General features: G+C 36.7%; 1 protein-coding gene across 2 annotated transcripts in view; it reads left to right on the forward strand.

Annotated features, from left to right (window-relative positions):
• Window positions 1–13,123, forward strand: part of PREX2 (phosphatidylinositol-3,4,5-trisphosphate dependent Rac exchange factor 2) — a 286,976-nt gene that overhangs the window by 74,167 nt on the left and 199,686 nt on the right. For both annotated transcript variants that reach the window (XM_023222397.3, XM_023222398.2), the window contains exons 7-8: window positions 3,904–4,037; window positions 10,186–10,289. In XM_023222397.3, coding sequence (XP_023078165.1) covers window positions 3,904–4,037; window positions 10,186–10,289 — 238 coding nt within the window. The remainder of the gene's footprint in view (window positions 1–3,903; window positions 4,038–10,185; window positions 10,290–13,123) is intronic.

Consider the following 13,123-nt stretch of genomic DNA (forward strand, 5'->3'; position numbering starts at 1 on the left):
ATTCTGCAAGATAGTCTACTGAAGGTAATTGTGGGCAATTATTAATATGCCCTGGAAGGGAAGTTTATTAGCTGTTTAATCAGAATCACTGATTCATTTCATAGAACAGGACCATTCTCTGTCTGTGTGTTGGTTGATTGATTTTGTTGTAGTGATAACTGTAGCCTTTGGAGCTATACTGAAGTATTTTGACAAGGGAGTATCAATAAACATTACATTGTCAGTAATTCAGCTTTAAGTCCTTGATATGCCTGTTTGGAATTGATCTCTCAAATCTGGAAAACAGTATTATGATAAAAGATAAGAGAAGGAATTATTAATATATGAAAGTGTTGGGATAAATGAGATTCAAGATAAATATTGTGTTTTAGAAAGTAAAGAGACACAGAAAGAAATTGGACATTTCTTTATTACCTTTTTACATGGAAAAATACAGTGTTACAGGACTATTTAAAAATTACTTCTTGTTGGTTTTGGAATCTGTTTGCTGCTTCCATTTGATTGAGTTTGTGCCTGACAGTGTATTGACTTCAGGTCATGTTTCTTGTTATTTCATGGATGTGAGTCTTCTAGAGCTTAGTGCTAGTACTTGTTTCTTTTTGTCCTCTGTATGAGGTGATTTGGCAGATACAAATTCATCTTCTACCTTGAGATAAAATTGATTTATATATAGTCTTTGTTATTTGAGGATAAGTGGTTCTGGAAAAAGATGACTGAAAATGAATCCAGTTTAAAAGAGGCACAAAATTTCAATGAAGTGGAAGGGGGAAGGTTTGATGGGACTTTATCTTAGTAAAATGAAAATTTATATTATTTGTTTTATATGTCACAGAAATCAGGTTATAATTTTAGTTAATAGTTTTAACCTCAAAAAGAGCAAATCAAATGCTGAGTCTTTTTTGGGGTGTGTCAAACATTTTATGATAAGACAATATAATATTCTTTATTTTATGTTTGTTTTCATAGTTTTTTTTAAAGATTCGTCTTTATAAGAATGTTCAAATGCTTCATCAATTTTTTTAAGAGACTCCTTTGATATCAGAACTGTTCTCTTATGAAGCGCATTCTAGTTGTTGGTCTTGTCAATTTTCTTTTCTTCCACTGTGAATGGATCTAGCTCTGTTAGATCTTTGTCTGCTGATGCATTGTATACGAGTGGGGACATTTCAAGGCTTCCTGTCATCTTTCATCTTTTCCAAGATTGTAGTTTCTCTCCGCAGTCAGTTCATACATATCTGTGGTTAAACAGTTCTTAATGATTTTTGCCTGCCATTATCCTAGAGATAATGCACAGATTTAAGTCATGGGAAATCAAAGGCACAGTGGGCATGCTTTAGAGTTTCAAAGATAAATGCAGTATAAAGGAAAATGCTGTGAGCTTCTGTGTTAGGATGATATTTTTAGACAAATCTGCACATTTTGACACAGAATCCTTCAGTACATTAACAATTCTCAGGGAATTATTTAATTACACAAGGAAGATATTTCATGCCATGATGGTAGATTACTGTGGTAGGAGATGGTGAAAGGTGATATTGCACTAATTCTTGAAGCCTGCTTTGAGTGTTAAGTACATCATCTCAGTGACAGAAACATCTCAGTCAGATTCAGTAAAACACAATCTGACCGAAGTTATGTGTATATTGTGAGATACACTTTGCGGCATAACCATGAATTCTAGAAGCTATCAATGGTTGTGCTTGTCCTTATTTACTGAAAATGTGATTAGTAATTGACTAAACTGATGATTTGGGTTGCTTATATAAAGAAATGTTGACCTTAAAGAGGTCAGTCAATCTTACTCTGTTTTTTGATCAGGAATGAGGAACTGATGGAACTTTTAGTAATGCCTTAGATAGAATAGGTCTGTATATTAGCAAGGGGCTTGAGAGTTTCTTGTATCAATTTGGACGGGTGATTCAAAAAGTCAAACTAACATACAGGATGGAGGAAAAAGACCTGGCGGTTTGATTGATTGTAGCATCACTTTGAATCAGTTGTAAGATAACAATGTCATTATAGTTAGCTCAATTTTATATAAAATACTCCTTACATTTATTAAGAAAGATAATTATCAACAAGTCAGGAAATGTTTTGTTAAGAATGCATCTACTAATATCTGCATATGTTAATTTGAGGTACTCGGGAGATTTATTTAATGTGAAAATTAAGATGATATCGGCAGTAACCCTTTCATAATGTAACAGCTTATCATCTGGGGTTGGCCTATATGGGTCATCATAAGAAATGGTCTAAGGGAGGGCTATTCTGTACATTTTGTGAAATTGCTATAAATTAAAACCACTTTGCTTAATGAACACATGATAAAGTACATGAAATTCTGTAACTTTTTTTTTTTTTTTTTTTTTTTTGCCAAATCTTCACTTGTATATCCACTTTCAGGATGAAAAGAAATAATAATGGAACAGCCGGGTGTGGTGGCTTATGCCTGTAATCCCAGCACTTTGGGAGGCCAAGGCGGGCAGATCACCTGAGGTCGGGAGTTCGAGACCCGCCTGACCAACATGGAGAAACCCTGTCTCTACTAAAAATACGGCATTAACCGGGCATGGTGGTATGCCTGTAACCCTGGCTACTTGGGAGGCTGAGGCAGGAGAATCGCTTGAACCCAGGAGGCGGAGGTTGCAGTGAGCTGAGATTGCGCCATTGCACTCCAGCCTGGGCAACAAGAGTGAAACTCTGTCTCAAGAAAAAAAAAAAAAAGAAAGAAATAATAAAGAAAAATGTCTAAAATTTGCAATATAAAGATAATCAAATTAATATTTAAAAACTCTCTTAATTCCCCATTTTGAAAGTTTGATTTGTCATTGTAGGTGTTAGTTGTTATTTTAATTTAAATTTTTATAATTAACCAGAGAAACTATTATCAGTGATTATTGTGGAAATATGAAATTTAAAATTAATGTTCTAAATTTTAAATATGAAACATTAAAAGTAGAAACATGAGTTACACAAAAATTAGAAATTTACTCCAGATTTAAAGAATCTTGACATAGTTGAAACTGAAAGTCTCTTGCAGAGCACATATATAGATCTTTATGGAAAATGTCCTTTTTCTTTTTTTTTTTTTTGGTCCAACTCAGTGCATTGGTTATGATAGATTAGGTTGTAGAAACAAATAGACTATAATATTTATAATGGCTCGAAATAGACATTTCTGTGCATCTTCCACCACAGTCCGACGCTCATGTCCAACTCAGGGGGCAGCTTTCCTCTGTTGATGATTCAGGAGACCAGGCTCCTTCCATCTTGTGGCTCCTCTTCACTTTTAGTGGCCAGTGCTTGTGTTAAGAATTGCTTTTGTCATTAGTCATGTAATCTTGATGGGCATGCTATAAACACTTATTTAATTAGCTAGTGTGCCGTTGCCAACTTCTAATAAATAGGGTGAAAGGCTCTGTGGAAAGTTGCTCCCTTTAAATATTTTTTTCTCTTTTTATTTCTTTTCTCTATCCTAGGGGTGGATATATAAATTGAGACCTGCTAAACATGTAGACAATTTCATGTACTTTGTGCCTATGGAGCCCCTTTTCCCCACATACTGGGGAAAAAGAGAAAAAAAAGACAGATACATTCTAATTGTTAACATTATGAATTAATTTGAAGTCATCTCCTTTCAACATGACATAGGTGACATGTATTCTGTATGCTTATGTATGTACACAACCTGGAAGGAGACACAGAAGGAGACTGATCGGGGGAAACGAGGGGTTTAGGGGCCCTCCAATCAGTATATAACTCTCTCTACTGTTTGTTTGCACTTTAGCCTGTGCATAGATTGCTTCTTAAAATAAAAATAACTGTAATTGTAAGTAGAAAAATAATTATATACAGAAGTGTCAACCGAGTAAGCAGACATTAATTGCATTTCTCCTGACTTAGGGGTCCAACATCACTGACACCTGCACTGAAATGCTAATGTGTGGAGTCTTACTGAAAATTTCTTCTGGAAATATTCAAGAACGGGTGTTTTTTCTTTTTGATAACCTTTTGGTGTACTGCAAAAGAAAACACAGGTAAGATCCTAAATAGGTCACACTTCAGAAGTGGTCACAGTTTCTACCTTTCCCTCTGGGGATCATCCTGCTCACAGTTTCTACCTTTCTCTCTGTGCTTCCCAGAACCCATCACCCATCAATGCCTTTCTTCACATTTGTTCAGTCTGCTCTCTGATTGTTCGCTTCACCTTCCTGTAAAATCTTACTGAAATGTCACTGTCATCTGATGATGCTGGGTCCTCAGAGCCCTCTTGAGGAGAGGTGCAGTTTGTTCCTAACCCACATATCTCAGGCCCTGGAGGAATGGCTGGTGTGTCTTCCTTGCTTCCTAATCCTGTTTCCCAATCATTTCCCCCTCTTCCTTCAATAATCTCAGCACATGTGAAGTTCATTCCATGAGTCTTTCCTCTTCACTACGTTTCCCTCATCTTCCCTTTATAGAACACGTAATATCTCACTGTCACACATGAATTTAGTGATTTCTCTAGCTCTTGCATCATTTTCTTTCTAACCTACTCCTGTTGCCATTTTGGAGGTGTTCAAAACTCACATGGATGATCTATCCAGAATTTTGGACCTGAAAGCCCACTGTCTCTTCACCTGCAATGAGCCTTTCTGCCATTACACCTGAGTCTCCTGTCCTAGGGCCATACTTTTACCTTGTCAATACCAATAGTCATAAAATTGAAATCTTCATTTCAGACATTCTACTCTGAATATCATCCCCCATCCTCCTAGCTCTCTTCAGCTATTCTGGCTCCAAACATTGTCGAAGATCTCCTGTCTCAAATTTTAAAAGTCCTTTATCTTGTGTCGCACTGTCACCCTTCATAGCAGACTTCCTTGCAGGAGTTTTATGTTGTCACTTTTTCTACTTTGTCACTTGTTATTTGGCTTGAGCAACATTCAGCAAGGTCTTTGTTCACTCTCCTCCACTGAGCTACTCCCATCAGAATCACCGTAAGAAGCACTGCTGTGCTTCTTATTCCAGTGGTCACTTTTCTGCTCTTTAAGATTTTGCTTGTTTTTGTAGCAGCGTGTAGCTTAGCTGAGCAATCCTACCTTCCCAAAGCACTCTCTTCTCTTTAATGTTATTATATCCCACTGTCTTGGCTGGATATTGGAGTGCTGTGGGGCTCTGCATTTGACTCCTTTTCCCTCTTCATATTCATAGACTCTTCCCAGCTGATTTTATCCATTCCCATCACTCATGTCCCACATCTGTGTCAGTTGCTCTCAAATCTCTATACTTAGCCCAACAATCTCAACTCCTACAGCCTGTCTGTTATGATGGCCATGAGGAGTCTCAACCACAACATGGAAGAAATGGGATTCTGGATTCCCCTTCCTAAAGTTACTCCTCTTCCAGCTTTCCCTCTCTATTGTTTTCTCAATTCCAAAAATTATGAGTTAGCCTTGGTTCCTGTTTTTCCCTCAACGTTCCACATCCAATCCATTAGAAAATCTTCCTGCATCTGCATTGAAAACATACAAACATCTCTCCACATCTTTCCATCATCATTACTACTATGCTCCAGGCCACCTGGATCCCCCTTTGGTGACAACAGTTGTCTCCTAACTGACCCACCATATCTTTCCTTATGCTTCCACAATTTGTGCTCTCCACAGAAACCAGAGCACCTTTTATAAAACAAATCAGATCATGTTGTCACCTTGCTCAAAGCCCTCATTGGCTTCCTAGAATAAAGTTCTTTTTTTGTTGTTTGTTTTGTTTTGAGACAGGGTCTTGCTCTGTTGCCCGGGCAGGATAGAGTGCAATGGTATGTTCATAGCTCTGTACAACCTTGAACTTCTGGGCTCAAGCTGTTTTCTGCCTCAGGCTCCCAAGTAATTGGCACTATAGGCACATACCACCACACCCAGCTAATTTTGTTTTTCAGTAGAGACAAGGTCTCCCTGTGTTTCCCAGGCTGGTCTCGAACTCCTGGCCACAACAATCCTCCCATCTCAGCCTCCCAAAGTGCTGGGACTACAGGCATGAGCTACCGTGCTTGGCCTCACCTAGAATCAAATTCACACTCCTTACCCTAGTTTACAAAATTCTGCCTGGTCCAGCTCCTGCCTGTCTCTCACATCATCACGTCCCATTTCTCCAAACACAATACCTCACTCCTTCCTTTAGCCTTCTATTTCTCTCATTCCTTGATTATGCCACATGTGCTCCCTTCTTAGGGCCTTTGTACTGGCTGTTTCCTTTCCCAGTGTGCCCTGTCCTTTGAGTTTTCCATGGCCAGATTCTTTGTGGCTTTCAGATCTCACTTAAAAATCACTCCCTCTGAAGTGTCTTCCCTGACCATCCCATCAAATGTGGCCTCCCAGTCACTATCAATATCGGGAAAGTACTTGTCACTTACTATTTCCTTCATTATTCATTTGTTTACTTCCTGCCATCTTTACTAGATTAGACTGCAGGGTCCATGAGAACCACGGGCCTTATTGCTCCTTCAATGCAATTTCTCTGGAAATTGGAGCAGACCTGTGATAGACAGCTGAGAAACACAGAATCAATGAATGAGTGAATGAAACTCAAACTAGTCCCCTGTAGAGCTTAGCCATCATTAATGTAAATAATTTGTGTATTAAGGTTATTGATAAAATGCTATTTGTTTTAAAGCATGAATACACTTTTTTCTTGAGAATGTTCTTACTTTATGGGATGTTTTCTTAAACTCTTGAGAAAATTTTTTTGCATGTTGGTTAAGCAAAACAGTAGAGTGACATTTAATTGAGAAGTTTCCTGAGCCTTTACGTGCTTCACCCTAACCATATATAGGACACATTTGTTTTGATGAAATGGTACCAATAGGTTCATTCAATTTAAAGGTAAAGCAGTAGTTCAAAGTACAGGGTTTTAAATGACTATTTATTCCAGGTTCAGAATTTAGAAAACTATAGTCAAATATTTTCTGGTAGAGTGAGAATTAGAGACACGAAACCGACTGGTTTGTAAGACAGACTTAAGGGAGAGTTATTCTTCATCTCTGATAATGAGTCTTCTTAAATCAGTCATCAAGAAGCCCAGAGCAAGTTAGCAAACATTTGGTAGCTATGATGATGATACATGGTAGTTCTGCCATGTGGGTTTTAGTATTAGAATTCCCTAGTAAGAGACATTAATTCAAAAATGCAATTAGATAAGCTGAGAAAACGTAGGAATACAACATGTATCTTCATGAGAGGGAACAGACTAGGATTAGAGCCCCAAAATAATTAAATTGTTGACATCTCTATTCTGATGAGTTTTTTAAAATTCCTTTTTACCAATGTGAAAATGAATCTTTTTTTATGTTCTTCTAAGTTCTCTGTGTTTGATAGCGAGATTGAGATTGATAGAAATTGGCTTTTGGAAGATGTAGAAGAGGCTGTTATTTTACTTGTGTGTTACTCATTAAGAAACTGTAATGTGAATCAAGGTGTTTTAGTGCAATTCTCCATTTGAGAATGAAATCTTTTTGCATTCAAATTGATCCCATCTTTATCTATGCCTGCCATCAAGACCCAAATCTTTTGCAAAATTGACATTAGTGGACAAATCATGATATTATGTGGTCTTATGACTGGAATTGCTAAGTACATTAAACACAGGAAAAGTTTAACAAATTAAAATCCTGCTACTTAGCAAATACACTTAATGAATGTATTATGTGGGCCAAATACATAGTGGTTAGAAATGGAAATAACAAAATAGTTCAACATGTCCTTTCCCTTCCAGGACTGGAGAACCTGTTTGAACAAACCATCTGTTCCCTTCACTTAGAATGCTTCACTCCCTTATGAACTTGACCTCAGCATATACTTTCTAAGATGTAGAGATCTTTCAGAAAATATGAGTAAAGGGAACCTTTTACAAACTTCCATAATGTTGTGATTATATGAAGTAGGGACCTGATGAATTTAATTCTAGAGTTACATTCTTTAAATAGCAGAGTGCCAGATTAGGCATCCTTGCTCTGGATATTTCTAATATTATTAATCTCAGTAGAAACTAGTTTTTTAAAAAAATTATGATATAGTATTTGATACATATAACATGATATTGCTTAGTTTGGCTTATTTATGAGTTTTAAAAAGTAGTGTCATAGTGGTTTTAGTTTTTTGCAATTTATAATTTGCATTTAGTATAGTTTCTAAATCCATTTTGTGTGTAGCAAAAATTTCTTCATGTTACCTGCTGCATAATATTTCATTAGTTAAATGTATCACAATTTAATTATTCATCCTCCTATCAATGGGCTTTAGGGTTGTCCCCAGTTTTTCTGCTATTGTATACATTCTTGTATATGTGTCCTGGTGACCACTACAACACATAATTAGGAATTAAATAATAGAATCAAGACATTTAAATTTGCAATATTATAATATGCAGCATAATTATTTTCAAACTATAGGCTTTTCAGTCTTTAAACTTCAATAAAGCCATTTTCTGAAGAGATCAAAATCTGTTTGAGCTAAGAATTATAGAATTGATCAAACACTTACTGGAATTTTATATTGAATATTAATATCTGAAACCCAAGAGAAATATACAAAGCCCATACAGAGTTCACAGTAAGCTCATAAAAAATTGATATGTTGAAAATAGAACTAAGTGATAGATTCTTATATATAATCCATGATTATTTTGCCTGTGACTAAAACTGTTAAGGATATTAAGTCTTTTCAGTATGATTGGTTTTAAGTTAGTTTACCAACTTACAAGAAATTCTGTTTTGCAAAACACCATGATATTATTTTCCAGCTGGAAATAATACCTGCATATTAGTTACCTGCATATTAGTCTGATCTGCATTCCTCTCTATAGTCAACCTCCTGTGAGGCCAATTTTCATAGCTACCTGGGATGAATTCGTAATTTATAGCATTGATTTATGCCTATTAATGAAGAACATTTAGAGGTGGTTTTCAAAATGAATGTGAGGAGTGCAAGGTGATGAAGGTCTGGGGCTGACAAACTGTCCAGTCAGGCTAATTAATCGATTTGCTTAGTTTTCTTTAGTAGAGATGAAGGACTACTAAGTTTTGATGAGGCTTGAAGACAGCTAAGTCAGGAATATGCAATTTTTTCCAAGAAAAGAGCCCAGAGAGTGTGATAGCATCTGGAGACACGTCCCTGTGCCCACCCTATCCACATTGGGATAAGTGTCTAACTGCACAGGAGAGGAAGAGGGGGCACTGCAGTTTGTGTACAGCTACATCTTAACTTGTGCTAGGTGTGTCTACATAACACAACACATTAATAATTATTCGACTATATTAAATTATTAGCCAGATTTTGTCACTGAATCCAATTGAATAGTCTAGGTCAATGGAAATCTCTTGAGTGACTAGGTATATTTTAATCTCCTTGAATCATTTCTTAGAATTTTTCCTGTTTTTAATGAAAGAAAATCATTGAAAAAATATTTTTTTCTGTGTGATTAATGATTCAAATACAAACATATATAACTTCCTAATTCATTGTTAGAAATGGTCATCTGTAAACCTGGGTTTTTGACTTTGTGTTGCATACTTTTTAAGATTAAAAGCTGGCACTAGATGTAATATATACATAGTTTTGAAATGTTTTGGGTGTTTTAGAAATAAATAAGGCCTTTTTGAAGGATTGCAAAGGTATTAAGAGACTTGTTCAACAAGTATACAGTGATTATATTATAAAACTATGATAGGAGAAATATTTTTATAGCTGGATATCACTGAGCTTAAGAACCTCCAGCACAGCCAATGCTTTGAAGAGGGATCATAAGTGCTAACTGGAAATTACCAGCTAGTAACTGAAAAATGAGTCATGAAGGTGAAAGAAACTCAAATGAAATTTTAAAATGACCAGTTGTTAGTGTCTGTCAGAGTCTGATTAGGCACTGCTGATGTCTTATATTGAGCAAAACACATACTCTCCCACCTGTATACTATCCTTAGTTTAAAACTTGAATTTATTTTTAAAAATTAATATGCAGGTTGCCTACTTCATTAAAGCAACCAGTGCTGTTATGAAAGGGAGGACAAATGTAAAGATCTCCAGGAGTCTAATGTTTGATATTGTCAATTGAACTGGTGTCTTTTTTCAAAGAATTGCTTAAAATATATTGTTTTGACATTGTTTTACATTGTTTAGTAACAAAGTCTTTCTGATTTAATTCCATCTTAAGACGGTTGAAGAACAGCAAGGCATCTACAGATGGACATCGGTACCTTTTTCGTGGCCGGATCAACACGGAGGTGATGGAAGTGGAGAATGTGGATGATGGCACCGGTAAGTGATCTGTGGATTTTAAATGGGATGCCAATGGTAAATAGTAAACTCCTATGTAAGACAGATTTCTCACTTGGATAATTCACCTGCCGTGTATTAGAGCTTAGAAATACTTTGTTAGGTAAAGTCGTTGGGTAGAGGAAAGAGAAAGGTGTGATAAGGGAGGGGAGGACTACTGTGAAAGTGGAAAATTATATATAGCCAAAACACACTAACATGAAACGTAGATACAGAGAAATAGCCGAGTAGTGTCCCATGGTATTCATGGGACTGGAACAGAGGGCACTGTGCAGAAAATAGTTAATAAATGAATTTTCTTTAGTTATACTATTTTATAAGCATAAGAATGATGTTTTGTTCCTATAATATATTCGCTGTAGAATATAGCAAACTCCAGATTTGTCTTAGCTATGTAGTTGTTATTCATACAGACAGGTTGTCAGTTTGCTTGTAAGCAAATTGTGGATGGAGGTGGTTTGTGTAATTTTAAATGCTTGTTTTAAATATCGTATTACTCAAAGGTAGTAACGTTTTGCTTTATAGATTTGAAAGTATGGGGTTTTATAAGCTAATTTATGCATGATTAATCACAAAGATTAAGTAAAATAAAGTTAAAATAAATTATACTTTCCATTTGAAAAAAAAAGTCTCTAAAATAAATTCATTTAGTAAAGTGAATTCCATTTTCCCCCAATGATTTTAGTTAGAATTAAAAAAATATGCTTCTAGGAGAAAAGACAAGATGAAATGCAATATATTAACTGTTGCTAAATGTCTTTTGCTTTCATATAAATAAATACTTTGGTTATATTCGTTATACATATGGGATTGGGACACAGATCAGCTCCCTCCACCTCTCACATACTTTCATTGTCACTCGGGGGTCCCAGGAGGGAGAAGGATATTTATAATCTGTCAGAAGCACAGAATTTCAAATGCTCACCTGTAGGCAATTTCTCAATACCATTGTTAGCATCTGAATAAATTGTCAAGTACTTACAATAATGAACTGTGATTGCTGTAGGTAAGGGAAAAAGGAATGCAATGAGCAAAACTCAGGTGGTGCCTGAGACTGAGCACTCAGCTTCGGAGCCATGCTATTGTGTTCATCCAGTAGAGAGGTTCCTCACTGGCTAACTGTGGGGTGGTGTGAAGTTGCCAGACAGTTGGCACAGATAGATGTCCCAATTCAAATCCCTTTCTATGCCACAGACTGTAATGCAGTTGCAGATACTCCCATGCTAACATACGGTACCTAGTCGGCTATCTTTCCACAGCAGGATGTACACATTATTGTTTACAAGGTAGCAGTAATTTATTCTGTACTTTCTAAGAAGACTATATAGTGACATTTAGAAGTTATCTGGCTAACATGCTAAGAGTTATCTTGCCTCTGTAACCTTAATGTTCAAGAGACTCCCCAAATGTCCAACTTTGAACCTGAGTTGGGAGGAAGTCAGATAATAAAAGAAGAACACTATAAACTTCTACTCTGTTCTTTGTTGGACCTGATTACCCATAATGGGACCACCTCCCCACTGTTGCTTAGGCACTTCCTTTATTTTCTTCTACTTTTAGGCTTTCCCACGGGCATAGAGCCCCTGGCCTTATTTCCTGAGAGATTGAATATCCACCCCTTATGTCCCACTTTCTCCCTTTACCCCCTGGGATGTCAGTGCCACTATTAGTGCCATCTGCATTGGTGGTCTGACTGAGTTGTGACAGTGATTACTATGGTTACTGTGCTTTTGGGCAGCTGGAGAACTAGATAAAGAGATGTAAGAGCCCAGGACCTTTGGATGCATGGCCATAAAATGCTGTCTTCCTGTGTATCTGGGCCGTATGGTAAGAGAGTGAGATCCTGTGAAGGGCGACTTGAATTGCACAAATGGTCCTTGGATTCAATTCCACCAAAAAGTTCTGTTGATACTAGTAAGATCCAGCCTACAGGTCCCTAGTTTCTGAGGGCAAAAGCATTGTGGAATACAGGGCCTAAGACCTTGTTGTGTTTGAATTAGAAGAAAGACACAACATTGCAGGATATTTAGTTGTCATAAGTTAGTTGTCCAATGGAACCTCTTGACACAAATTCGCAGGCTTGATTTTCTTCAAAATAAGATGAAGACATTTATTAGACTTTGTATTATTCAACTGGGGCTTTCCTCCTCTTTGCTTTTTCTTGAATATATATAAACAGCATGTAGCAGGAATTTGGCTGTACCTGGTCGCTACAAGGTCACTTAAATAATTTTCAGGCTGCAACTGGATACCATACCCTAGTTTCCTGCAAGGAAAATTTAGTTTTCTCATGGATATATCCACTAGGTTTCTAGGGAGTCTGAGACTTGGAAATTGCTGTATTCAGGAGACCCATCTCACATGCAGAGACATACATAGGCTCAAAATAAAGGGATGGAGGAAGATCTACCAAGCAAATGGAGAACAAAAAAAAGTAGGGGTTGCAATCCTAGTCTCTGATAAAACAGACTTTAAACCATCAAAGATCAAAAGAGACAAAGAAGGCCATTACATAATGGTAAAGGGATCAATTCAACAGGAAGAGCTAACTAACCTAAATATATATGCACCCAATACAGGAGCACCCAGATTCATAAAGCAAGTCCTTAGAGACTTACAAAGAGACTTAGACTCCCATACAATAATAATGGGAGACTTCAACACTCCACTGTCAACATTAGACAGATCAATGAGACAGAAAGTTAACAAAGATATCCAGGAATTGAACTCATCTCTGCACCAAGCGGACCTAATAGACATCTATAGAATTCTCCACCCCAAATCAACAGAATATACATTCTTCTCAGCACCACATC

This window comes from Piliocolobus tephrosceles, chromosome 7 (genome assembly GCF_002776525.5).
Source record: "Piliocolobus tephrosceles isolate RC106 chromosome 7, ASM277652v3, whole genome shotgun sequence".
NCBI lineage: Eukaryota > Metazoa > Chordata > Mammalia > Primates > Cercopithecidae > Piliocolobus > Piliocolobus tephrosceles.